Raw genomic sequence first — 27,331 nt, forward strand, 5'->3', positions numbered from 1 at the left:
CCCTAGAATGACCGCTTTTTACATACAGGGAAAAGCAATATTTTGTATTTTTAGCTTTCAATCTTATATTTTATTGCTGTGCCTCGTCCTCTTCTCTCCCCTCCCACGTTTATTGTTTTCCCTACCTCTCCAAAGGAAGTGCTGTTTTTTATTCTGGTTCCTTTGTAGTCCTCTACTTCTTGTGCTTCCTCAGACATTGTTGCCCTCTGCAGCTCTCATCCCATTGACTCCTATTTCCACTTTGTACAGGGCTGGGCAATAATTTTTGAAGGGGGGGAGTGTCACTTCATGAATTTCTGAAGGGGCAGGGCTTTGGGCAAAAGGGGTGGGGCAAGGAGGCTTCCTATGTTCCCTCGTGCACAGACCCGGATTGGCATAGCATAGGGGATTTGGGTGCAGGAGGGCCTGTGAGGTCCGGGAGGGAGTCTGGGAGAAGGAGGCAGTTGTGACCTGGGGCATGGAATTGGGATGCGAGGGTTTGAGTTGTAATCTAGGTCAGGGGACTGGGGATGCAGGGGTTTGGGTTGTGATCTAGGGCAGCAGGGTATTGTGATCTGGGGCAGAAGATGGGCTCAGGAGGAGGCAGAGGGTTTGGCTTATGTGGGATGGGGAATAGGAGTGGGGGAGCAGAGGGCTGGGGGGGGGGGGGAGGGAGAGGCTAGGGTTCCTGGCTGGGAGACTTACCTGTGGGTGTCTCTGTGAGATTCCCAGCCAGCAGCCCAGTTCCTTTCTCAGGCAGGAGACTGTCTTCGCACCTCCCCTTCTTCTCCCCCTCCTCCCCACCTCTCCAGGCTGCAGGGCTATGTGCTCTGTGAATAAGAACCCGAGGGAAGGGTGCTTTGTTTGCATTGGTCAGAAACCAGCCAATGGGATTGTGCTGGGAGCAAGGGCAGCCATGAAGTACCACTCCCCCATTCCCTCCGGGCTCACTGTTTGTGGAACCCAAATGCTCCAGCAGCCGCTTTTCTGAGCAGCCGCTTTTCTGAGCAGCATGTGGAGGTGGAGCAAGCAGGGGAGTCTGCCTGAGACTCCCTGCTGCATTCATGTGCCGGATCTGGTGGCTTCACAGATCGGATTCGATCTGCAGAGTGTTTTGCCCAGGCTTGACTTTGTACCTAGTTGAGCTATTCACAGCAGAGAGACTGAACTCTCTGAACTGCAGTTTCAGGTGGATAACAATCCGTCCATTCATATTTGGAATATTTTTCTCTTAACGGTTAAGAGCTAGAAATTTAGCACTCTGGTTTTTTTTCCACTTGTGAGTTTAAATGCTGCGGACACAACTCTCCCCTCCACATCCAGTCCACCAACATGAGAACTTTTTCTTTGCGACTGTATTAAGAAGGACATGAAAAAATCCACTCAGGTATCCAAGACAGTTTCACAAATGAGTGGGAAAGGACAGTGATTTGTTTTGTTTCTCTTTAAGGCTGGGGGTTGATTTTCTTTTATTGCAAGCTGTCTGGGACATCTGAGTGATAATTTCCCAGATGAATTGGGTGGAGGAGTGTGGCAACCAATGCCTAGATGAAACAGCGGCTTCTATGAAAGCTTTCTGGCTGTGACTCAGTCCAGATATGAGAACTGAGGGGGAAAAAGCTGTAAGATTTGGCTGAATGTATCTGCATGCCTTTTAGAGTATGAGAGCACAATGTGTAAACAGTCATGCTGCTTGAGGGGGGTGGAAGGTCCAAAGCTGCTACTAGGGGTACATCTAAACTACATCCCTTTTTCGATAAAGAGATGTAAATTAGATGTATCGAAATTTTAAATGAAGTCAGGATTTGAATTTCCTGCGCTTCATTTACATAATGGCAGCCACGTCTTTTTTCGAAAAGCCGCTTTTCGGGAAAAAAACCCCCACATGGTCAGGATGGGGATCGTTCAACAGAAATGCCGTTTCGAAACAGGGCATTTCTGTTGAACGATCCCTATCTTGACCGTGTGGCGTGTGGGTTTTTTTGTCTGTTTTTTTTGCGATAAGCAGCTGCAGCTGCCATTATCTAAATGAAACGCGGGAAATTCAAATCCCGGCTTCATTTACAATTTTGATACGTCTAATTTACATTCTTTTATTGAAAAAGGGATATAGTTTAGATGTACCCTAGGTGTTCAGCTAGCATCTGTGGCCAAGCACTTTTTTCTGTTTAAGTTTGCAAGATTATTTTGCTCTATAAGGTTCACCTCAATTGTCCATGCCTTTCTCATCTCCAGAATAGACTTGTGTAATGTGCTATCTATGTGGTTACATCTTGAGATCATTCAGAAGGTGAAACTAGTGAAGAATGCAGCAACTTAATTGAGTGGAGCTGCACATTAGTCTAGTTCACTGCACAGTTTTCTAGTAAAATTCCCCATGGAATTCAGATTGTTGGTTTCAGAGCTGATTGAGAGAGCACATCTCTCTTACAGCTGCCAGAGTACACATTCGTGGAAGCTTCTGAGGTAGGTTCTCCCTCATCTACTATATATTTGAGAGAGTTTGTCTGTTTTGTTCAAGAACGCCTTCTGAATGGCAAGAGGTAGGATCACCAAATGTGGTATATAGCTTCCTCCTGATTGATACAGGAACATTTCTGGCTGTTTCCCTCATTCCCTGATGAAGGGGAAGTGCACAGTTTGCAGCATTCCTCACTCAGGCTGTGCTTACTGGGGGCAGATGAACTTGGACCTGCCCCAGCCAGAAAACCATTCATCTATCCTCCAGCTGTGCCTGCTGGAGCTTCAATGGCCGAAGAGAGGTGCTTCTCCTCTGGCCCCATTGTTACCCGGGGTTCTTTCAACCGAAACCTCTCAGTACCTTTCACTCTCTGCGAGGTGGTGTCAGGAAATAATTCAGGGAGACGTGGTCGTGCGACTGATGGATGCAAGGTACTAACTGGACAACACGAGTGCTTTCACTTAAAGCTAAACTTTACTTAGTCTCAAGCACTTAAACACGTCTGCAACAGGTTAAGTTGAAACACTCCCACCCTCAATAATTACCAAAGTTGAGTGTGGCTCTCGAGTGACACCGGGCAGGCTTCCGATGGCCAGTCTTCCGTCTGCCGGTGAGGATGAAGATGTGTCCAGATATGAAGAGTCCGCAAGGAGTCCTAGAGTGTTCCCCAAAATTGTCCCTCTAACTCAAACTTTCCTTCCCTATTTATCTGTTAGTATTACAATAAAATGTCACTCTAAAACTTGTTAGGAAAACACTTTTTAAAGGTTAGACAAGAGGTTTTCTTTTGATCATTACTTTCACCAGATGCGGTTTTTTTTCTTTTTCAGAGACTGCATGCTTGGGGGCTCTGACAGATATGTTTTAGGGAATTTAGACAAACTTCCTGTTTTTCTTACTGTATAGTGCAGTGATTTCGCTAGAGATATGGGCCTCAGGAAGGACTCAGGGTCAAGCTGACCTCTCTGTGGCACTCAGACCCCCTTTCCCTCCCTGACTGTGGTCATATGAAAGTCGCAGTCTTGGGCCTGTTAGCTTGGTTGCTAAAGTGTAAGCAATAGTGGTTCAGCACATTACTGAATTTGCTGAAATCTCCCAGTACACCATGCTGCTATAGTGAGAAAGGGATGGGGTAGTTCTTTTGCTCTCCGGGGCAGCGTGCATAATGACCGCCTCCTCCCTATCCCAGAGCAATGATTTAAATGGAGCATGGATGTTTTCATTTTATTTTCCAAAAATAAAAAATAAGTTATTGACCTGGTGTTGCTCAGGTCCATAACTCAGTCTCCTAATAATATGTAGAAACTGCTGGCATGGTGTTCTCTTTGAGGTGTCCTGTATAACAGAACTTAGTTTCCTTATTGGGTGTGGCAGGATGATGTCTCACTCTTTTCCTCTGCTTTCTCTCTCTGCAGCCTCAGAAACATTGTTCTCAAATACCTCAGTGCAGTTGATTTATATTTGTTCTTTGCACAACCTTAGAGATCCACACATCATAAATATTTACACATTCAGTTCCCCTTAAGTTCTCTCTTTGGGAGAAGGAAGAGATCTTTACCCAGAGATCCTTCCTGGTCCTTGCTCTGCTGAACTGCCTCTCTTCTCTGCACTTCCTGTGCTGCCACCAATTTCCTTCTTAGTATTTCCCCAGACCATTCTAATTCATCTCTCTCCGGTCTAAGAGATGGGGGAGAGGGACTAATGGGATGTTTTAAGTGACCAGATTGCTGGCATAGCTGTTGGTTTCCAGCACTCTGTCGTACTAAGCTAGAGCTCAGACATTTTTTAAACTTCAAAGCATGCTGTAAAGCCCATCTCTTTTCCTTCTCCAAGGCTTCTGGGGGGAGAGCATGGGCTGTAGTAGAGCTATTTATTGGTAGTCTCTGCTTCTGTTAATTTTCTGTGTGTTAACTTATGGGGTAGATGCTATAGCATTGAATTGGATTTCTATATATTTGGAAAAAAACAAAAGAAAAAAATGGGCTTGGAAATTGGTCTTAGTCACCCCTCACATGCATTTGTATATCACAATTAAAGCACTAAATACACTCAAAACAAGGTAACTTTCAAGTTGTAATTATGTCTGAGGGGTAGCAGTGTTAGTCTGTAATTTATAAAAACAATGAGTAGTGAGTCCAGTGGCACCTTAGAGCGGGGTGGGCAATAATTTTTGATGATGCGGGAGGGGGCACTCCAAGAATTTGGAAAGTGGTCAAGGTCTGCACTCTTCCATATTAATGGAGGTGTGCAATCTGGAATGGAGGTTGTGTGCAGAAGGGAGTTTACAGTAAGGGACTGGGATGCAGGAGAGGGTGTGGAGTCTTGGCGGGAGTTTGAGTGAAGGATGCAGTTGTGCCCTGGGTTAGGGGACTATGGTGCAGAGGTTTGGGTTGTGACATGGGGCAGGGGACTAGGTTGTGGGGGGCGGGCAGAGGATTTGGATTGTTACCTGGGGTAGAGGCTTGGGGTGCAGGATCTGGGAGGGGGATATGGGTGCAGGAGGAAGGCGGAGGGTTTGGGTTATGTGGGGCAAAGGGTTGGGGTGTCAGAGGCAGGCTCTGGCTGGGAAACATACCTGCTTGACTCCTGGCCAACAGCTTTCTCAAGCAGATTCCCTTCCTGATCCACCTCCTCACCGGCTGCAGGGGCCGTGTGGTTTTTGAACAGCTAGGAACCTGAGGGCAGGGGGGATGGTACTTCGCAAGTTGCCTGTTAACAGGCAGCTCCCATTGGCTGAAACGGGCCAGTGGGATTGTCCTGGGGGTGGGAGCAGCTTGTGAAGGCTCACATCTGTTCAAATAGCCCCACAGCAGCTTTTCTCAGCAGCGTGTGGGGGCAGGCAGGGAATCTGTCTGAAGCTCAACTGGATCTAGCAGCTTGGTGGGCCAGATCCAGCCTGTGGAGGGTATTTTGCCCAGGCCTACCTTAGAGACTAACAGATATATAGTATCATGAGCTTTCATGGGCAAAACCCATTTTTTAAGATGAGCTTCAAGAAGTGGGTTTTGCGCACACAGCTCATACACTATATATTTTTATTAGTCTCTAAAGTGCCACAGGATTACTCGTAGTTTTTTAAAGTTTCAATTATATTATTTCTCAGCTAGACTGACACGCTCTCATTTGGTGGCGATGATCTTAATATGATGAGAGAGAGAGAGAGAGAAGTAAATTTTTTTTCATTATTGTTACTGGTGGCAGGGTGTTTGACCAGTTAATAACAAACCTTGCATTCCCTATTAAGTTCTGTAACATTTTTCTTCTGTACTTACTACCCTTCCATATGTGCTTGAAATGAACAATATAAGATGCAGATTTGTCAATCATCTAGCAGGACAAATTGCTTTTATTGGGGAGGGCAAGGGTGTTGGCATTCCCCTCTTCTGCTGGTGCTCTGGTTGCAGCTGCTCCTCAGCTCCAAACCCCTTTGAGAGCTTACAGAGCCAATAAGCTGAGGTCTTGGGGGGCAGCCACGGCATGGGGAGCCCTCCAGGCACTCAGCTACTAGCTCTACCCGCTGCCCGCACCCTGAGATACCCCCCCTTCCACCTGCACACAGTGCCTAACTGCCCTCTTCCTGCACCCTGAAGAGCTTTTTGAGTTGAGAACTCTCCATCTGCTAAGTTATATTTTTGATTGCATATTCCCACAACAGCCCTACTAAGGTGAGTCAAGGTGGAGGCTGTACTCCCTACCTGGACTCTGCTGTGCAGAGCTGGTGTGAAGTCCACCAGACCTTGACCGCTCTCCTAATAGAAGTCAAACTACGCCTTTGCTCAAGGGTCACCCCTTCCAGCCTTGCCCAGAGCATCAAGACACCCTTCTTTCCCCCCTCCCTTTCTCCCCCACTGAGCACTAGAGTTTTTATAGCACATCGTGGTGGTGGAGGTGGGGTCTCAGCAAGAAAAAAATGAAAACAGAAAAGTTCTATCTGTACTCTCCTTAGCTATAACTGAATGATATAGCATCAAAAACCACATTTAATATTAAAGCATATCTTCTCAAGTATATTAAAAAAAAACCTCTACCAAACACAGTGATTTGTTTCAGATTTACCTGTGCCATTTATGCTTGGGCAGTATAGGAAAGCTGCCTCACTAGGCCTTCATTATCTATGTGGGTGTGATCGCCCTCATTATATTGGCTTGAAGCTTGATTTGTGGTGCAGAATATGTCCCTTACTTTTATAGTGTCAATTCTCTTGTCCACAAACTGCCTTTTTTTATGCTTCCTGTAAATATTTTGTTTGGATTTTCAAAATTAAAAACATATTCTGTCATGTTCCATTGACACTATTTCTTAACTCATCTCCTTTCCTAAGAATCTAACAATCCCTCTAGTCACTCATGTGACTCACTTTTTAATGGAGCTACTTAAATGTTACTGTTTCATCTTTAAGTCTCTTTATAGCCTAGTGGGAAACCTTCTTAGACTGCAACGATTCTTTAATTTTCACTGGATTGCAAGGCACTCGTCAAATTCTCTAAATCGTTGCTGCAGCATCTGCCTGCTCAGCAGTGCTGTGTAGTCCAATATGCTGCTAAATGCTTTCTCATTCCAGCAGACAGTTTCTCAGTGACTTTGCTGTGATATTAAGAGTCAAACTTACTACCATGGTTAGTTAAATCCTTCACTGCCTAATTATTACTTGGACTTTATTTTGACTTTCTATTTAATTATTAAAATATGTTCTGTAAAGTAAAACTAGTGTCAGGAACCTGATTTCTTCTGGATGCTATCTGAAGAATGCTGGGCACAAAATCTGGTACGTGTTCTACCTGGCCCAAACTCCCTCACCTGTGAATCCAAACTAGAAGTGCTCCATATTTGAAACTTCCTTTGGAGGAGTTGAAGTTTGTGCATGCAGGCATTCGCAGGAACATATCCTTATTTTTAAAGTTCATAAAATTCTCCTCATGGATAAAGTTTATAAATATGCAATAAGATTGTCACTTGTTCTAAAACAGATTGAGAACTGTGATTTAAGGACCTCTTGAAGCCTACTGGCAGGGTAATTAGCAGTATACCCATGGGTTCACCTAAAGGGGTTATGTAGGATTTTTAAGAAGGCCTGTATCACAATGGTTATTGTAATCATTGGAAAATTCATGTATGAAAAATATGTAAGAAGTTATGTAAACATGCTGAAAGCTGTCTTCTCTAAGCCTTGTAGCTTGAAGGCAGGTTTCTTATTAAAGGGTAACAACATGCCTTGAGACAAACTTCTCCAGACCAGAGGTGGGAGACCTTTATCTCCCCTGTGAGACACACAAGACACAAAAGTCCACCATAGAATCTCTGAGCTTATTCCTTCAAATACTAATGAAGAGCATATTGAGGAAATGAACGGGAAGAGGTAGGTAAATAGGGGGTGGAATGGTAATCCTATTTTCAGGTAAATGTCAAAAGGTCTGGTCTTCTTTATCTGGAAGTCCACTACTATCCCTTAGTTCAGAGGCGGGCAATAATTTTTGATGCGGGGGGAGGGCATTCCAAGAATTGGGTAAGTGATTGGGACTGCACTTTTCTAGGATATTAATGGAGGGCATACAGGGTCTGGGACAGGAGGGAGCTCTGAGTTGGGGTTGGGTTGCTGGAGGGGTTGTATCTTGAGGCAGGGAATTGGAGTGAGGAAGAGGATGTCCAGTATAGGCTCTGTCTGGGAGGTGCGTACCATAGGCAGTTCTCAGCTCGTGGCCCAGTTTGACCCTCAGGCAGGCTCCTGGTTGCCACAGACCCAGACGCTGCTCAAAGCAGCCAGCTGCTAGGGTCAGCATGTGAGTTTCTGCTCAGTGCACCCCTTGGGAAGAGGGGTAGAGGGTCTCCGCAGACTGCTTGCACTCAGAAGCCTTACTCTTGCAGCTCCCATTGGCAGGTTCCTAGCCAATGGGAGGCTGCATGGAGGGTACTGGGGGGCAGAGCGTGAAGACCCCCTCCACTCAAGGGTTGTGCACTGCACAGAGACAGGTTGTCCCCCAGCAGCCTGCCACTTTGAGCAGCATCTGGGGCTGTGGAGGCCAAAGAGCCTACCTAAAGGTCCTTCTGGGCTGTGGTGGCCTGGATCCAAATGTTTGGCAGGCCATATTTTGCCTGCCCCTGCTTTAGCCCCTCAGGACAAGCTGGTAGTGGATTTTTTTCTCCTGAAAAAGGGACCTTAGTCATCTCAGCTGAAAATGCTGGCAAAAAGAGATATGGGTTAAGCTGTTCTGTACGAAATGAGAATGTCGTAATAGTTTAAATTTAGGCTTTAGAAAGCTTGTTTTTTTTGTTTTTTTTTAAATGGCAGTATTTGTTTCTGATGATAATCTTATTTTGTCACTTGAATCTCTGTTCTTTGATGAACATACTTTGTTTCTATAATAAATCTGAATGGTATTTCTCAATTGAATCTTCTAAGTGAGAATGCACTATTCCTTAGGGGATAGAGGATCCGAGAATCTGTGAGTGTTTTGTGAAACAGGGTGCGGGCCCTATATGTCAACAGTATTGGACTGACGAGTGCTTATAACTAACCTGTACAGAGGGATCTGGGGCAGATCTGTTAAGGATGGTACTTGATCCTGCCGTGAGGGCAAGGGACTGGACTCAGTGACCTCTCAAGGTCCCTTCCAGTTCTATGAGATAGGTATAGCTCCATGTATTTGTTTATATTTATCAAGGTTTGTACATATGTTGCCAGAGGCTAGTGGAATTAGGAAGCTAATTCCCAGCAGACATAGGACAGACTCTCTCACACTAAAGGCATATAGTATGAAGTGCCTCGCAGCTCTGGGTATTCCCCCAGTGCCATATCAGCCTTATAGCAGGGACTCAAATATGCAGAGAAAATAAAAAAATAATTTTTGGGGGATGGAAACAAGCGAATTTTAGATTCCCACGAGGGGGTGTGTAGGTGTGGGTTGTTTTTCTTTTTCTTTAAGGAAATAGGTCGCCTTCCCTACCTATTTCATTTAATTTTAACCATTTACTCTTGGTATGTGCTAATTTCTACACTAAGTGAAATAATTTTGATATGACATTTAGCTTCTTCTCTGCTTAGATAATTCAAAACAGATCACACTTGACTCCATTATTTGAAAAATACCTAATAGACTTTCAATGTGATGTGTTTAGTGCAGTGGTCTCCAACCTTTTTAACCACAAGATCAATTTTTCATTTTAAGTGCAGTGTAAGATCTACCTCAAACCCAAATACCCTTGCCCAGCTTCTGCTGGCCATCGTTTCCCCATTACTGCTCAATGGGAGCTGTAGGAGTGGTGTCTGCAGGCAAGGACAGCACATGGAGACCCCCTGCTCTGCCTCGTTCTGGGTCTGTAGGGACATGCCAGCCACCTCCAGGAGCAGCAGTTACCACAGGGATAATGACTCCAGCCAGGACAGGTTAAGCATTTTAGAGCTCACTGCTCAAAAAATTAAATTTAAGCATAAGAGAGAAATGAAAATTATGAAATGCACATACCAGTCAAAACCAAAAATAACCCACTTTGCAAGCAGTAAAAAGAGTAATAACAACTCCCCACCTGTGTGTTGGGTCTTGAGATGAGAGGGAAGGACAGTATGTGTTTGTGAGAATGACAGACACACACTGTGTGTGAGAGTAACTGAGATTTTCATTGCCAGCCTCCCTCCATCCCCTTCTCTCTCTATGGAGACAGTGTGCAGGAGGGGGGGGGGGAGGAGGGTCACCCTGACATCAGTGCCCCCCTCTTCTCCCTCCTACACTCTGCACAGCAAGCAGGAGGCTTCCGGGGGGCAGCACCAAGGCAGGAGACAGGAGCAGCACAACCGTAGATGGAGGAGCAACTGAAGTGCCAGCAGTTGATAGCTTTGTGCCCAAACCAGTCAGGATCACCTATGAGACTCCAAGATCTACCGGTAGATCCTGATCTACTGGTTGGTGACGAGTAGTTTAGTGGCAACACTAGTTGAAACTGGGAGGAGTGGCATTGTGCTAAGTACTCTAAGCACATAGTCCTTGCTCCAAAGAGACAGATGTTGGGGGGTGGGGGAGGGGGAGGAAACTACCATTGTATAGTTGGGAACGACACACACAGATTAAGACCAAAATTTTCAAAATCACTACAGGTTGAACTTCTTTAGTCCGGCACCCTGGGGACCTGACTGGAGCCAACCCACAGAATTTGCCGAACTACGAGAGGTCAATATTGTCTAGCAGCATTACCAATACTTTGCTGCTTACTGGGCTCTTAGAAGACATGCACATAAGAATGGCTGTACTGGGTCAGACCAAAGGTCCATCTAGCCCAGTAGCCTGTCTGCTGACAGTGGCCAGCACCAAGTGCCCCGCAGGGGTGGACTGAAGACAATGATCAAGCGATTTGTCTCATGCCATCCATCTCCAGCCTCGGACAAACAGAGGCCAGGGACACCATTCCTACCCCCTGGCTAATAGCCTTTTATGGACCTAACCTCCATGAATTTAAACTCTGTTCTCTTTAAACTCTGTTATAGTTCTAGCCTTCACAGCCTCCTCTGGCAAGGAATTCCACAGGTTGACTATACGCTGTGTGAAGAACTTTCGCTTTTTAGTTTTAAACCTGCTACCCATTAATTTCATTTGGTGTCCTCTAGTCCTTATATTATGGGAACTAATTAATAACTTTTCTTTATCCAACCTCTCCACACCACTCATGATTTTATATACCTCTATCATATCCCCCCTCAGTCTCCTCTTTACCAAACTGAAAAGTCCCAGTCGCTTTAGCCTTTCTTCATATGGGACCCATTCCAAACCCCTCATCATTTTAGTTGCCCTTTTCTGAACTCTTTCCAAGGCCAAAATATCTTTTTCGAGGTGAGGAGACCACATCTGTACACAGTACTCAAGATATGGTCGTACCATAGTTTTATACAGGGGCAGTAAGATATTCTGGGTCTTATTTTCTATCCCGTTCTTAATGTAAGCGTCAGAACTGATGACTGTAAGACTTTGAAACCGTGGGAAACTTGGTCATGCCTATGGTAAGTGGACATAAGGCTAACTAAAATCATGCAGAATGATGGATGTTGCTGGACCAGAGAGTGCCAGACTTGAGAGATTCAACCTGTAGTCAGTTTGGGTGTGCATGATGAGAACTCTACAAGGAATCTGTTTTTCAGAAGGGGAATGCTCAGTGTTTCCTAAAAATGTAGGCTCTACAAGGTGTGTCAAGTTGGGCCCAAAAAGGGGGAGACAACACATCAACTGATTTAAAAATTTTAACTCAAATAACTTGTCCACTATTGCACAGAAATTCTCTAGTAAAGTTATCTAAGTACATAAATTCTAAGGACTTACTTAATTTTTATCTTAGGTACCTTATGAAACACTGAACAAACGGTTTCGAGCTGCACAGAAAAATATTGATCGAGAGACAAGTCACGTTAGTATGGTTGTTGCAGAGCTGGAGAAGACATTGAGCAGCTGTCCTGCTGTGGATTCAGTGGTTAGTCTTCTTGATGGAGTAGTTGAGAAGCTCAGTGTTCTGAAAAGAAAGGTAACTTGTGTTTCTACTGTTTGTATTCATTTCTCATTTCACGGTGTTAAGTTCCCGCTCACTTTTATTCTTGTGTTCCAAAAATAAGTGTTAATGTTACTAGAAAGCCTATAGGGTATACTGTAAAGCAAATAGCAGAAAATGATTATATCTTACTTCACTGTGCTTATGATTTAGCATCACAGAAAATTTCTTGAATAGAAATAATATTAAATCAGGGCTGGGCACAATACTGCTGAATCTGCCCTGACAAGCTGCTGGATTTGGCCTGTGGGAACCACATCCAGGCTCCCTGCCTGTCCCGCCCCTACTTGGTGCTCAGAAAAGCCGTCTGTGGAGCAGTATGAGTGCTGTGAGCCCAAGGAGAGGGTTCTCACATTTTCCCCTCCCTTGCACAACAGGCCAATAGGACAAGCAGCATGTGAAGTATCCTCCCTTCTTCTCTCCTACCTCAGGCTCGCAAAGTTCAAAGCAGCACATAGACTTCTTTTCCAGTTCCTTTATTTAAAGAGATTAAAATATATAATGGGGAATTAGAGAAATTCCCTCCTAATCCAAAAAGAGGGTGGAATGGTGAACTGTTGTTTTTCTGCATTCTGTTACAGCTGCAGCCAGAGGCCCCAATTTAGGTTTGTTTTGGATTCTCTATAACCTTAAAGGAAAAAAAAATGTCTTGCCCCAAGAGCTTTCTTGTTGCAGTTAGTTTAAAGTTTCCCAAGAACTAAGATAACACTGCTGCCAATGTTCCCTTTAATTTTTTCCAACCATGTGTGGAATAATTTTTGTGTGGATGTGCCCCCGTAATAGAAACAAAACCTAACTGTGGAAATTCTTCTAATTAGCTGAGCAGCATTTGAATATCTCCTGAGCAGTCACGCAAGCACAAAGCTTACAGGGAACACTGATAGTGAACACTTACTGGGGAAAATCCCTGAAGCAAAACTCAGTTTAGTTTTCTTTCACTGTCTGTTCTGAAATGGAAGCCTTAGAATGGCGAACTGAAGAGATTAATAAGAGATCACATCACCCTTTTTTAGGGGGATCCATAAAGTTTGATATACTTTCACATCTATGGCATTGAATTTGGTGATTAAAGCTACTTTGGTTGTCGTCCTTTGAATATTGGTGGCCACTCAAATAATACTCTTTACTTAAAAAGTAACATTGCAAACTTGCCTATGAATCAGTGAAGATTTTAAGTGTTTTGGGAACAAAAAGAATCCTAACAATATTGTTCAGCTTACTAGATTGTAGAATTATAAATAACAATGCAAAAAAAGTAAAAGTATTTTTTATTTAGAGGTGAATATGAACAGGGAGACGATGATGTCATATCATGTATCACACTCTCCATTGCACTAATGTTGCTGGAGAATGTAAACAGCAGTTACTAAAGTTAGGGATTTTTTTTTTTTTTAAAGAAATCAGCAGGCCTGGATAACTTGCATCCAAGAGTTTTTAAAAGATCTGACTGAGGTGGCTGAGCTGTGAATGTTCATTTTCTGTAAGATTTGGAATACTGGAGATAGTCAAGATGACTGCAAAAAAGATAATGTTGTACCAGTGTTTTAAAAAGAATAATCCAGATAACCTGGATAATGTATATAAGTTTGAACTCTTGACATTAGTCTTAAGCAAGATAATAGAGATGCTGATATGGGACTTGAGTTTATTGAAGAATCAAAAGACAGTAATGAAATTAATCCCACTCCATGTGGTGGTGTAGGGTGTGCATGCCTCTAGTCCCCTCTTCAAAGTTAGTATGGAGTTGCAAGTACTCCCTGCCTCAGAGTCCCTTCTTAGGAAGCCAGTAATTACATTAAAATATGTAGAATCTGTTTGGCCTACACAGAGTTGTGCTTATGTTTTTGTGGTCCTTCTATGTAGCAAGGTAGGGCACCGCTGGTACAGATGTTTACAGAGTTAGATCAGCCTAAACTGCCTTATTAACCTAACTGTGTAGGGTAAACCAGGCTTTAGTCTTTAAATTTCATCCCATGGCAGGAACCACAGCACTCCATGTGTAGGTGGGTGGTACATAGGCTTTGACATAAGGTGTGAATGGTTAGTTAACTGCTATGCATCATCTTTATCAGTTACAATTAACCTGCAGAGGCTGGAGCAGCACAGCCAGAGCAGCCCCCATCTGCGGCGGGCCTGGTCTGACCATTCCAGCCCAGCATGGCTAGAGTGGCTCTCCCCATTTACTTCCATTTAAGCTGTTAACCAGTGTATTGATTAAATGGGATTTTATATCCCTACTTTGGCATCTTATCTGTTTGTATCTGCTCCTGGGTAACTCAAGACCTTTCCAGGAATTCCTCTGCAGACATCTGGAAGTTAATAAGGTGATAGGTAACAGCCAGCATGGATTTGTAAAGAACAAATCAAACCAATCTGATAGCTTTCTTTGATAGGTTAACAAGTCTTGTGGATAAGGGGGAAGCAATGGATGAGGTATACCTAGACTTTAGTAAAGCATTTGATACAGTTTAATGTGACCTTTTTATCAATAAACTAGAGAACTACAACCTAGGTGGGGCTATTATAAGGTGGGTGCATAACTGGCTGGATAACCATTCTGAGAGTAGTTATTAACTATTCACAATCATTCTGAAGGGCATAACAAGTGGGGTTCTGTAGGGTTCTGCTTTGGGACTGGTTCTGTTGTATATTTTCATCAGTGATTTTGATATTGGCTTAGAGAGTACTGTTAAGTTTGCAGATGATACCAAGGTATGAGAGAGGTTGCAAGTGCTTTGGAGGATAGGGTCATAATTCAAAAAAATTGTCAGATCTGGACAAACTGGAGAAATGGTCTGAGGTCAATAGGATGAAGTTAAATAAGGGTAAATGCGAAGTACTCCACTTGGGCACGAACAATCAGTTTCACACATACAGAATAGGTAGCGACTGTCTAGGAAGGAGTACTGCAAAAAGGGATCTAGGGGTCATAGTGGAGCACAAGCTAAATGTGACTACACTATGGGGTTTTTCCGGGATACCAGAGGTATCCTGGAACAACGCAGAAACGGCTAGGGAATGCATCTGCTCTTCTGCTTTTTTTTGGGGGGCTGGGGGTATGGAAGGGCAGACACATTCTTTCGGAAGCCCTGTCTTCTTCCTTCCAAGAGGAGGAAGGGCTCTTCCGAAAGAGTAGGCTTTTCCAAATTTGTAGATGGCCAAATTTCGGAAAAGCTTCCTCTGAAAAAACTATCAGTTGTGTCCTTTTTCTGATAGATCATTGTAGTGTAGACAGCCTCTGAGTCAGCAGTGTGACACACTTGCAAAAAAAACCCAAACATGATTCGGGGATCCATTAACTGAAGTGTTGTGAGCAAGACATGAGCAGTCATTCTTCCTCTCTCCTCTGCACTGAATAGGCCTCAATTGGAATACTGTGTCCAATTCAGGGCACCATATTTCAAAAAAGATATGGAAAAATTGGAGAAGGTCCAGCCAAGAGCAACAACAATTATTAAAGGTCTAGAAAACAAGAGCTATGAGGCAAGGCTGAAGGAATTGGGCTTGTTTCGTTTGGAAATGAGAAGATTGAGAGGGGACATGATAGTGGTTTTCAAGTATCAAGTATTTAAAAGGGTGTTAAAAGGAGGAGGGAGACAAATTGTTGTCTTTGGCCTCTGAGGATAGGATAAGAAGCAATGGGTTTAAACTGCAGCAAGGGAGGTTTAGGTTGGATATTAGGAAAAACTTCCTAACTGTCAAGGTGGTTAAACACCGGACTAAATTGCCTAGGGAGATTGTGGAATCTCCATGCCTGGAGAGATTTAAAAGCAGTGATGTTTATATCACTATCAGGGATGATCTAGATCATGCTTGGTCCTGCCGTGAGGGCAGGGAACTGGATTTGATGACCTCTTGAGGACCCTTCCAGTTCTTGTATTCTATTATAGATTTTTTTATTCTGCTTTTCTGCAGAGGAGGAGGCAGCATTTATGCTCTCAGTTCTTTCCTTACTGGCTAGTCAGCCTTGTCCCACCATCTCTGAAATGATGTAACACCCTTTTCCTTAAAGATACAATAACAGGGTCCCTTCTAAATGCTACTTCTTCTTGTATCCATTTCCACTATCTCATAGTGATTTGTAAGACCACAAAAACTAGTTGAAGACTGCTATCCAATTCTCCCCACCTTCCCCCCCCCCACCATTTTTTTTCTTATACAGACTAAATAAGCCCAGTTCCCTCAGCCTCTGCTCAGAATGCATGTTTGAACAATTTACCAAAGAACATGGTGGATTCTAGACCTTTTCCCCTCCTCTTCATCCTCGTCGTCTTAGTTAAATAGTGAGTTGTAGCAATCATTTCACCTTTTGGTCTGTTTTTATGCTCCACTAGGGTTTGATAGACTGTCTGAACAGCTTTGATGCACCCATATAATGAGTGCATCTGCCTTTGGGCTGCCTCTTGGCTGGAGAAATTTTTATCCCAGATGTTACAAGCCACCCAGAGAGCAGTGTTCACTGGAACGTATTGTGACGTGTCTGAAAAGTGTAAGACACCAGTGGTGGCCCCACTGGTCTATAAAACAGCGCAACCATAAATGTCTGTGTGAGGAATGAAGTCATTCAACTTCATACCCAATATACAACATTGGTATTTTGTTTGGCAAGCCTCCATCTTTGCTCAATCTGAGCAAGTGTCCATGTTTTGTAATGGTACTGTAGTACATAGAGAATCAAGCTTGGATAGATTCCAGACTTGATTGTTGAGCTAAAATGTTGATTGCATGTTTCTCATAAATGACTCATAGCAGGTGCTGCAATACCAGTCCAATGGATTTGCTGCATGTGAGAATTGGAGGAATTAGTCAGTATAGAACCCAAATAGCAACAGCTGGAGACTGCTTTGACAGTTTCCTTATTCAAAGAGATTGAATTACAGGTGGACCTGATCCTAGCTAGTGAAGTTGTTTCTTTGGCCATGAAACTTGGAGGTTGACTTTGTCCGACTCCTCTATTTGTTGGAGTGCCTTGTGAAACGTGATGATGCTCCTCTAGTACAGAGCCCCAACTTCCACATAATCAAGGTCTGAGAGCAAGAGATCACTGAACTTAATGCCTATGGATCTGATAGAATGCTGCACTATGAAATCCATTGCCCAAGAAAAGAGTGCATGGATCAAGTCTCAGTCCTACCTGACACCAAATACTCATTTTAAAATGTATTGATATCCAATTCCCCAGACATACATGGCAGCAGTTCCATTATGCAGCTTGCTAATCAAGCCCAACAGATTGTTTGGGATACCTACACCCTTTAAGAACTTCCAAAGCAGGACTCAGCTGAATAAAATGCAATCTTAAGGTTCATATATGCTACATACAGGAGCTTCTTGAACTCTGTGTCTCTCTGACAACAAGCAGAGGGCCAAAATGGCATCTAATGTGACTATAGTCCTCACAAAGCCTGACTGTTGGGGAGTGACTCTTCTAACGTAGCAGTGACTCCAAATATACCAACAGAACATGGACAAGCAGCTTCCCTGTCCTGGACAAGAAAACAGTTGTTCTATATTTCTAATATTTACTGCATGGTCCCATGCCCATATAAACTGAGCTCACAACAGTCCAGCCAGGTAACTGGAAAGATTCTAGTTCTCTACATCAGGTGAAAGTTGGCAAGAAGGGATTTCACCCCGGGAGTCAACAGTACATTTTAGCAGGTTGGGGAGGTGCCATCAGCACCAGCTACAGATCCATTTTTCAGTTTTAAACTTTGCCAATGCACAATTTGCAATCAAGGCTGGATATTGTTTATAAATGATATACTGTAGGACTTAGTTTGGAGGAGCTTTGTGGCCTGTGTTATGCAGTTCATACTAGATGAATTATCATGGTCCCTTCTGGCTTTGGAATCGATGATGTTATTTGGACACAAAGGGCCCGATTTTCAACTTGTATAAATCAGTGTAACTCCATCAGTTTTAATAGAGCTATGTACATTTACAGCGGCTAAAGTTCTGGTCTGAAGTGCCATCGACAAAGCTGTAGAAGAGACTGCAAAAAGAGCACACTTTATCCTTGACTAAAGCACTAGGAAAAGATGGGTAGCTATGTCCTTTTCAATCTGTACATTTATTCTGATAGCTTTAAAGCACATTCTTCCCCAAAAAATCAGATACAAGACATATGCCTGAATCTGGAATGTAATTTGTATAAATAATAAGGCTAGAAAAGAGCCTAGTTAGTATCTTGTGCTACAAAGAATCGGCAATACAAAGAGAACAGTGGTCTATATGATAGACCATAACCAGGCTGGGGTTTTGCTTTGAAGAATAGCAACGTATATACCTGGAACCAGCCCTTCTGAGACAACTTTCTCACCTGACATTGGCTGCATCCAATAGAGATGCTGCCTTTTACTCATAAATGTGAAGGAGATGCTGCCAGAGTATCATCTGCTACAGCCCCTTGATTAAAGAACTTGTAGGGACTGTCTCAGGTTTGATCTTCATGCAGAGGTGGATTAACTACAGTGACAGGAGAATACGGGAGAATTACCCTAGAGGTGTAATAGTGTTTTCACTGAAGTGCTGCAGTGATGCAGCTGTACCAGTGCAGCATGTTAAATGTAGACCTGCCTTCAAACTTTGACTTGATGCTGAATATCTCCTTTGTTGGCCTTGATTATTTCAGTAGTGAGAATGGTTAGAACCAAGAGAGTCACTTTGACCTGATAGTCAAATGAAAACCTCGTCAAACTTCAAACCTTGAGTCAAGGTCTGACAGGATTTAGTGTGTCGCTTTATTCTAAACAAAAACATCCAACAAACTGAGATGTAATTTGGACACAAAGCCAATTCTCAACTGGTGTAAATCAGTATAACCCCATGACCTCTAAAAGAGCTATGTAAATTTACTATGACTAAAGGTTTGGTCCAAAGACTATGTAAAGATTGAAAATCTTCAGTAATAATAGTATTTCAGGCTTCAACTCCTATGCACAGGTCTGAAACCTCTTATTGAGGTGGATTAAAGGTTATTGTAAATTAGTGGGCAGGACAGTCTACATAATACCAAAGGACTCTGGTAACATTCCACATCCTTAGGGCAGGTTTATTTAATCAAGAGAACTATACATAAGGTTAAAAATAACACAGAACATGTAACAGGTCTTTTCACACTTCTAGGAATGGAGAGAACACTGCACTTTCTGACTGTCAGAAGTCCCGTCTAGGGTTGCCAGGTGTCTGGTATTCAACCAGACAGTCCAATTTTTGGGGCCTCTGTCCAGTAGAAAACTTCAGAAAATACTGGCCATGTGCAGTGTCCAGTATTTTCTGGTTTTCCGGCTGGGCGCCCAACGGAAGCCTGGTGGGGACAGGAGGCATGGCTGGGAGGCGGGGCACGATAGGTGCTGGGAGCCTCTGGTTGCATCTGACGTAGGACTGATGCCTTGGGGAGGAGGAGAAGACCTGTCCATGCTCCTTAGCGCTGTTCAACCGTGTTGTGGAGCCGTAGCCAGACTCGCTTGTGCTTTGCTGGGACTGTGCGTGGGACAGGCAGCGCCCTGGGATCTGCATGTGCCCAGGTCAGTCCCACTACCCGCTGGCCAATTCTTCCCTCCCTCCAGCCAGCCAGCTCTGCTCCCCCCCCCCCCGACCCCTTCCCAGCAAGTCCTGCTTCCTGCCGGTCGGTTCTCCTCTTCCCAATCTCCCCCAGCCAGCCCCGCTCCTCCCCAACCCCTTCCTGCCAGCTGCCGCCCCCATATCCCCCAGCCAGCCCCACTACCCCTGACCGTCCCCGCCCCCCCCCCCGGACCAGCCCTGCTTCCTGCCAGCCACGCCCCCCCGATCTCCCCTAGCTAGCCCCGCTGCCCCCGACTTCCCCCCATACCAGCCCTGCTCCCTGCCCCCGCACTTCCTCCCAGCCAGCCCCGCTCCCCTCCTGGCCAGTCCCCACCCACAATCAAGTGTGTCTGGTATTTTTTCTGAAGCTACCTGGTAACCTTAGTCAAACATGTGGCCCACAGGCTGCATGCAGCCCATTCAAATTTTTTTGTGGCTTGCAACTACAGCTTCATAAATTATCAAAGTGCGGCCCACCTGGTTACATTGTTTATAATAGGGGTGGCCAACCCTCGGCACTCAAGCTGCATGTGGCTCTTGGATTAAAGAAATGCAGCTCCTGCTGGTTCTGAGCCATGCGCCCAGACTGCTCAAGCTGGCCGCTCTGTGCACGCGTCCCAGCGCCTAGGGGGAGAAGTGTGTGGTGGTGGCAACGACAACTCCGGGACCCAGGCATTAGGTTAGAGCGGGGGGGAGAGGGTGCCTGGCTCTGGGGGAGGGGAGGCGAATTGGGTTACAGCGGGGGGAGGGGGAGGGCGGAAGCACCTTAAACTCAGTCTTCATGGATGCAAATAACAATTGTACATATCAAATTATTGTATTACATTCAAACAAGACCTGACAAAATATTATAAATATACCTAGAACATAATCTATAGTAACAAATCATTATTCTTTCTGATGGAAGTACCTTTTCTTTGGTGGTCCTGAAAGCTCTCAGTTTTCGTTTGTGCGGCCCTCCGTAGGCTTCAAGTTTGACATGCCTGCCCTGAACCCTAAAGTATCTTCTGATACATATTAGTGCAGTGAGGATAAAACTGTGCCCAAAATCTTTATTATATTGACTTTAATGAAAACGTACTGAATATTTCTGTGGCACTTAGACTAAAAACTGCCAAAACTATTTGAGAGCAAGGTCAATGCAATGAACTCCACCCAAATTCTGGTATTAAAGCCAGATAGCAGAAATCCTTGTTAGACTCCAGACAAGTGTGTTGTGTCTCTATAGATGCTATGTATAATTCTTTTTATTTTGAGACAATCTTTCTGTTAAGCAGCCACTGTTCTTGTCTGTCTGTCATGGGATTTTCAACTTGCTGCTCCTGTGCACGTGCCAATGCGGCCGCCCTTGCCAGCTCCTGCAGGCGTGCTCTGCCGCTTGACTCCTTGCCACGCGGCTCCTGGTTCTCCGCCCTTCCCCTTCCCCTCCCACCCCCCGGGTCCCAGCAGGCCACCCCCATGAGCTTCTGCAGGAGCTCTGCCACCTGGCTCTGTGCCATGCCTCACGGCTCCCAGCCACGCCTCTCTTCTCCCCCCCCCCCCCTTTCTGGCCAGTTCCGCTCCGCGCGGCTCCAATACCAGGGATATGCTGAGGCGGCAGGCTGACTGTGCCAGCTCCTGCAGGCATGCTCTGCTGCCTAGCTCAGTGCCATGGCTCCCCTCCAAGTCTACGTCACACGGCTCCGCTCTAGGGTTGCCAGGTGTCCGGTATTGACCTGGACAGTCCGGTATTTTCGCCTCCTGTCTGGTTTTTTTTCAGCAAATACTGGTACTTACCTGGTCCTGCAGGGAAGCTGACTGGCCCAGAGCAGGAAGCCAAGATGACGGTTGGCCGCCGTCAGCCTGTTAGGGCCAAAAAGCCTCAAAGGCATTTCTTAAAGGGTCCATGTTTTTTTGTTAAATTTAAGTTTTGCTCAACTACTTTGGTCTCCCCCCTTTTATTTTTCTCAACAGAATTTTTCCCCCCGTGTTTTTTTGGGGGGGAGGGGGAGGGGCAGGGTGTTAAGCCATCTGGCAACCCTAGTCCCTTCCTGGTTCCTTCCATGGTAGTGTCACCGCTAATGATCTGCAGCTGCTGTTTGTGTCACGCACTCCTTTCAGACTTTGCTCCCTGAAATCACTCCCCTCAGTCTTAAGGGCTGAGCCTTGAAACAGTGTGGACGGATGTTTACCTGTCATGAACACTCTTCTTTCTTTATTGAAGAAAGAGTCTCAGCTCCCAATATGGAACTTCAACTGGTTTTCAATTTTCATTTCACCTCCTTGTGACTCTGTTTATCCATTTGTAAAATGGAGGTAATGATACTTAATTTCTCCTTAAATTGCTTCAACGTGTATGGATGAGAAATCAGTATTCGTTTTGCAAGCAGAACTCAGATATCCGTCATTAGCTCAAGAATGTTTGAAAGCCTGCCAGTTTAGTTCTGCTTCTTCAGCTAACATAAAAATTTAGATCCTTGGATATAAAACTCTTCAAAAGTGAAACCATTAAAGTTAACTTTTCTGGTGCTGCTGAACGTTAAGCTTGATATGTGTTCAACCTTAGGGCAGGTTTTTGGGAGAATCTGCTTCAACTACTCCAGTCTTCTTGCATCCCTAACTTGATCCCAGACCTGTGACAGGTAAAACTTACAGGAAAAACATGCACCTATTCCTGGATACTGTGTACTGCTATATTTTGTGCTGTGAAAAGCCATCTCTCTCACTTCAGCCCAGCTTGGAGAAGGACTGAATACTGAGTCCTTATAGCCAAGAAGGCTAATGGCAAATTAGAGTGCATTAGGCAGAGCATTACCAGCAGATCTAAAGAAATGATTATTCCCCTTTATTCAGCCACATCTGGAGTATTGCGTCCAATTCTGGGCCCTTCATTACAGAAAGATTGTGGGTGCATTAGAGAAAGTCCAATGGAGGGCAACAAAAATTATTAGGAGCCGGAGCACAAGACTTGTGAGGAGAGGCTGAGGGATTTGAGCTTATTTAGTCTACAGAAGAGAGGAGAATTTGATAGCAGGTTTCAGATACCTGAAGGGGGGTTCCAAAGAGGATGGAGAGAGCAGAACAAGGAACCATGGTCTCAGGTTGTGGGGTAGGGGCGAGATCTAGGTTGGAGATTAGGGAAAAATTAATTTACTAGGAGGGTGGTAAAGTACTGGACTGGCTTACCTAGGAAGGTGGTGGAATCTCCATCCCTAGAGGTTTTTAAGTCCTGGCTTGACAAAGCCCTGGCTGGGATGATTTAATTGGGTTTGGTCCTGCTTTGAGCAGGGCACAGGACTCGATCACCTCCTGAGATCTCTTCCAACCCTATGATTGTATAGTTCTTTGAGGGCATCTCTGGTGTGCATGTCACTGGTTCTGTTGGGAGAAGTCCCAATTCTGCATTTCTCCTCTACCAACCCCTTTAACCTCTTTTTAGGGCTATTAGGAGAAGATACTGATACTTTCTTAAGTCTCTCTGCTACAATTTTGTTGATGAGGTAAGTTCTGGGTGTCACTTGTGGGGAAGTGTGGTTCAAGTGGCGGCTGCTCTGGTGCCAAGGTAAATTCAACCAAGGGGATGCATACGTCTTTTCAGGTGAGTTGTATAGAGTTCGGCTTTTATTGTCTTTGCCTCAGAGTGTTATTTTTTCAGATCCATATGTTCTTTTTTTGTCAAGTCAAAAGTATTTTCTTTAATAATACTCTCCTTTGCTAAATTGGAAGTGCTCACAACTAATGTTCCCTCTTATTTCCATCCATTTGTGAAATAAACTTTATGTACACCAAGGCAGGTGTAGATGTGCACCACCAGTAGAAACACATGCTACTGAATGTTGGCCAGCATTTAAATTTCTCCTGGGTGTCCACCCAAACACCAGCTTACAGGGAACACTACAGTCACAACTTACTTAACAAGAGTCTGTTTAGGTTTTCGGGTTTTTGTTGTTTTTCAATTTGTCTCAGACCTTACACTTGAAAAATTCTGTAGGAGAAATGAAACTCCCTAATGAGTGGGAGTTAGCTCAGTTACAGTGAACCATTCTCTCTCTCAAAAAAAATTCTTATAATAATTGTTATTCTTAATTCCTTATGTTTGGGTTAATATAACAGGTTGAACTAAAGCGAGGCTTAGGTCAGTCAAGAACTAGGGAAGTTTACTTAGTAGGCACTGATTGCAGTGCCTTAACAAGGCCAAGATGAGGCATCCCAAAACTGTCATTCCCATGAATAGTCTTGTCATTTTTAGTGGATTTCCATGTAAGAGTGTGAAACACTTTTTTTTTTTTTTTTTTTTTTAAACTGGGGTCTTCAGGAGAAAAAACTAGAGAAGTTAAACCAGTACATCTTCCATATGCTGCTTTCCCATTCTTTCCCAAAACTGCCATTAATGGCTTTAAGCAGGTTGTGCCCATTGACTTTTTATGTAGGATCTGAATGGGCGACTGGTATAATATGTAGCAGTCATAAGTACCTAGCCTTAAGTTGCAAATGTGGCTGTAATTAATTGCTAACTAAAGTATGCAGTATGATTAATCAGCCATCTAATTGTGGTAGGATGGCGGGAGAGAAGTGTGTGATTATGTGGTAAAAATAGCATTACTGTGGAAAGAGGCTTTCATTGTGCTGACTCTGTGAGCTAGGCATATTGTAAGAGTGGCTGGGAAAAACTTGTCCTGGCTTGATTAACGTAAAGCAGTAGGTAAAGGGTCTAGCAGGAAACCCATGTTGCTAGGAGCATTGGAATCAGGACACCCTCTGCAGAAGTCCTCAACGAGTATGGAATAAAGATAATTCCTACTGATTTTTAACAAGGATGCTGAGACTTGATTCTAAATGGATGTGAGGTCCTTGGTTGAAAAGTGCTGTAAGGATCAAATTCTCTGAGTCCATTAATGCAAGTGCCAGTACATAGCTCCACTGCTGCAAGAGGATGAAAGAAAGCAAAAATGGAGAGGTCATACAGGTTGCTCTGCACTAGGTTCCTGAAGAGTAGCATAGCTGTATGGGGAAGAGGACATGATGGCTGACGAGATGCAAGATCAGTATGTTTCCACTGTTAAGATCCATTGGAAACAAACGTTTATAGAACCGGGGGCGGGGGGGAAGTTGCATAGTAAGACATGGTAGCAACTGCTACTTCAGTGATCACATTTATATTTTTTCTATTTTGTAGCCCACAGGGCTAGGCTGAGATATATAAGCATCTGTTTTCTGTATTGGTCTGATTTTGTTTTTGTAGTGAATAATTTCGGTACATGTTACTTCATATACTTGTCTGTAAATGCAAGGAACCTACAGGCCTGTATCTGTATGATTAGCTAGAACAAGGTCACAACCGCCTGCTCTATCCCAACTTCCTCCCAGACTTCAGTCTCATTCCTGCACCCCAGTCCCTTACCCCAAGCTCCTTATGAACCCAACCTCCATTCCAGACCTCGCATCTCCATTAATATAATGGAAGAGTGCGGCCCTCAGCCACTTTGCAAAATCTTGGAGTGTGCCCTTCCCCCCCCCCCCCCCCCCATCAAACATTATTGCCCACTTGTCACGGGGTGCATCCTCCTGGTCCTGGGGAGGGACACACCCCTGTGATATCAACCTCACCGTTGAGTGTCCCTTGCTCAGGGGAAATACGGCCCACTGGCCTAGTCCCAAAGTTCAGTGGTCTTCCTCTGGAAGATTTTCTGGCCTGGAGGCCTACTCCTTTGGTGAGTCTCCCCTGGCTATCAGGGAAGCAAGCTTTGCAGGGCAGGGAGGTAGGGGGACCCAGGCTCTCACGCTCCTCCGGGTCCCAACCTAGGGCCCTGTTGGCAGTGGACACTTCCACTACCTGCTCAGCGTGCATCCCCCTGAAGTGTGCTGAGGTCTCGGAGGGACAAACCTCTGCCCTGGGTTGCTTCCTACCATCCCTGGTGTCAGGGCTGTTGCTGAGGCCACGGCGGCTGCTGCCTGGGCTGTGGCTCTTGGGGCTGCGGCAGCTGCTGCCTGGGCTGTGGTGGTGGCAGCTGTGGCTCCTGGGGCTGCTCAGGAGCTCTGGCCCGACCACCTGCCCTGCTGGCAGTCGGCCCAGACTGAGCTGCTCCCCTGGCTTTTATACAGCTCCAGCAGTTGGAGTTCCCAGTCTGGGAAGAAGGGCGGGACTTCCTCTGCCCACAGTGACTTAGCCCCCTCCCCTTCAGTGCGGGGCATATCTGCCTCGTCACACCACCCCTGTTCTAGAACATGCCAGTAACCACAAGGTCTATCGCAGAACATGGATATTGTGATCTAAGCCAAAGAAAATGGTTCTGAGGATGAGATAATCAGTATTATGTACATAGATTAGCTACTCAACACTTAATCCTCATCTCTAGCAGTTTGGGTTTGAGGAAACTGGACCACTGAACTCACTGGGTATACCAGAAATGAAGCTGTCCTCTGTCACGTGCTATCAGGTTTCCAAGGAAGGGTGTGAGTTGGCTAATTTAAGTAGCGTTTTAGACGAGGGATGTTGCCACCAGGAACTGTAACTGTCTTGCTTCTATGTGGCTCTGATTTAGAGCTTTGATTACTCATTTCTTTTAATAAAAATCTTAAATTTCCTTTTGTCCTCAATGTGAGTGTCGGGGTTATGCTCCTTGTATTCTCTGATTCTGTAGCCCAAATTTGGAAGAAAAAAACCAAACAAGTATCTTCTGGTTAGATAATTGGCAAGCTGTAATATATTAGCCTTATAAATTCAGGTCAACACTTAAAGATGTATACTGCTGTAGCACTTAAGTCTCAAGCTGGGCCCAACTTTGAGATTTCCTGCACACGTGTAGAAAAATACAACGCAACTGGTAAAATTATCTTACTGAAATAACCTTATGTATCTCATGGACTATTCTATGAATTTTTTGGCACAGAGGGATTGTTTGTTTTGTGCATATTCTACATATTGTACAGTGAAAGTTATATATTGATTTAAAAGACATTATACAGTAAAGCTGAAATTGCTTTAATTTTAATTGGACAATTCTTTCTTAAATGTAGGCAGTTGAATCTATCCAGGCTGAAGATGAGAGTGCAAAACTTTGTAAACGCAGGATTGAGCACCTTAAAGAACATAGCAGTGACCAGCCAGCAGCTGCAAATATGTGGAAGAAAAAACGTATGGATCGCATGATGGTGGAGCATCTCTTGCGCTGTGGCTACTACAATACAGCTGTAAAACTAGCCAGGCAAAGTGGAATTGAGGTTGGTATAGATATTTATACTGTATGGATTTTTATACTGTGCTAATGAGCATTTGAGTGTCAATTATATTGGAGATTAGTGGAAGCAACGCAGTTGATATGCTACCTATTTTGTGTACAGAGCATGCCTGTATTCTTAATACTTCAGTTGCATGGGTTTAGAGAACTTTCTAGACTCTGTTCTCTAGATATAGTTTGTGTATTAAATAGAATTGGAGCCTTAATGTTGAACTTATGAGTTCTGTTGTACTATACTACTATTAAACATCTTTAGTGGCACTTGGAATTAAAAATACTTTGGAATAATTCATTTAAATACTAGTGTCAGGTTTTATAGCCAGAGTGTCTTCCCCCATTTATGGTTTTACTCCAAAGCAGCAATTTTATGCATTTTATTTACATCCTCTGGTCATCTTTCACTTAATTGTATGTGTTGCCTTTCTCCTACTCACAAGTTTCCATGACGTTGCTGAATCATCTTGCCAACACTTGAGGATTTGTACGCTTCATGCTGTACAGGCAGTCCCCGGGTTACGTACAAGATAGGGACTGTAGGTTTGTTCTTAAGTTGAACTTGTATGTAACTCGGAACTGGCTCCAGATT

General features: G+C 44.3%; 1 protein-coding gene across 6 annotated transcripts in view; it reads left to right on the forward strand.

Annotated features, from left to right (window-relative positions):
* MAEA (macrophage erythroblast attacher, E3 ubiquitin ligase) overlaps window positions 1-27,331 on the forward strand; it is a 118,372-nt gene that overhangs the window by 15,638 nt on the left and 75,403 nt on the right. For all 6 annotated transcript variants that reach the window (XM_006122904.5, XM_075930929.2, XM_006122906.5 and 3 more), the window contains exons 2-3: window positions 11,756-11,938; window positions 26,525-26,728. In XM_006122904.5, the coding sequence (XP_006122966.2) occupies window positions 11,756-11,938; window positions 26,525-26,728 (387 nt within the window). The remainder of the gene's footprint in view (window positions 1-11,755; window positions 11,939-26,524; window positions 26,729-27,331) is intronic.

Source organism: Pelodiscus sinensis, chromosome 4 (assembly GCF_052426305.1).
Source record: "Pelodiscus sinensis isolate ZL-2025 chromosome 4, ASM5242630v1, whole genome shotgun sequence".
NCBI lineage: Eukaryota > Metazoa > Chordata > Testudines > Trionychidae > Pelodiscus > Pelodiscus sinensis.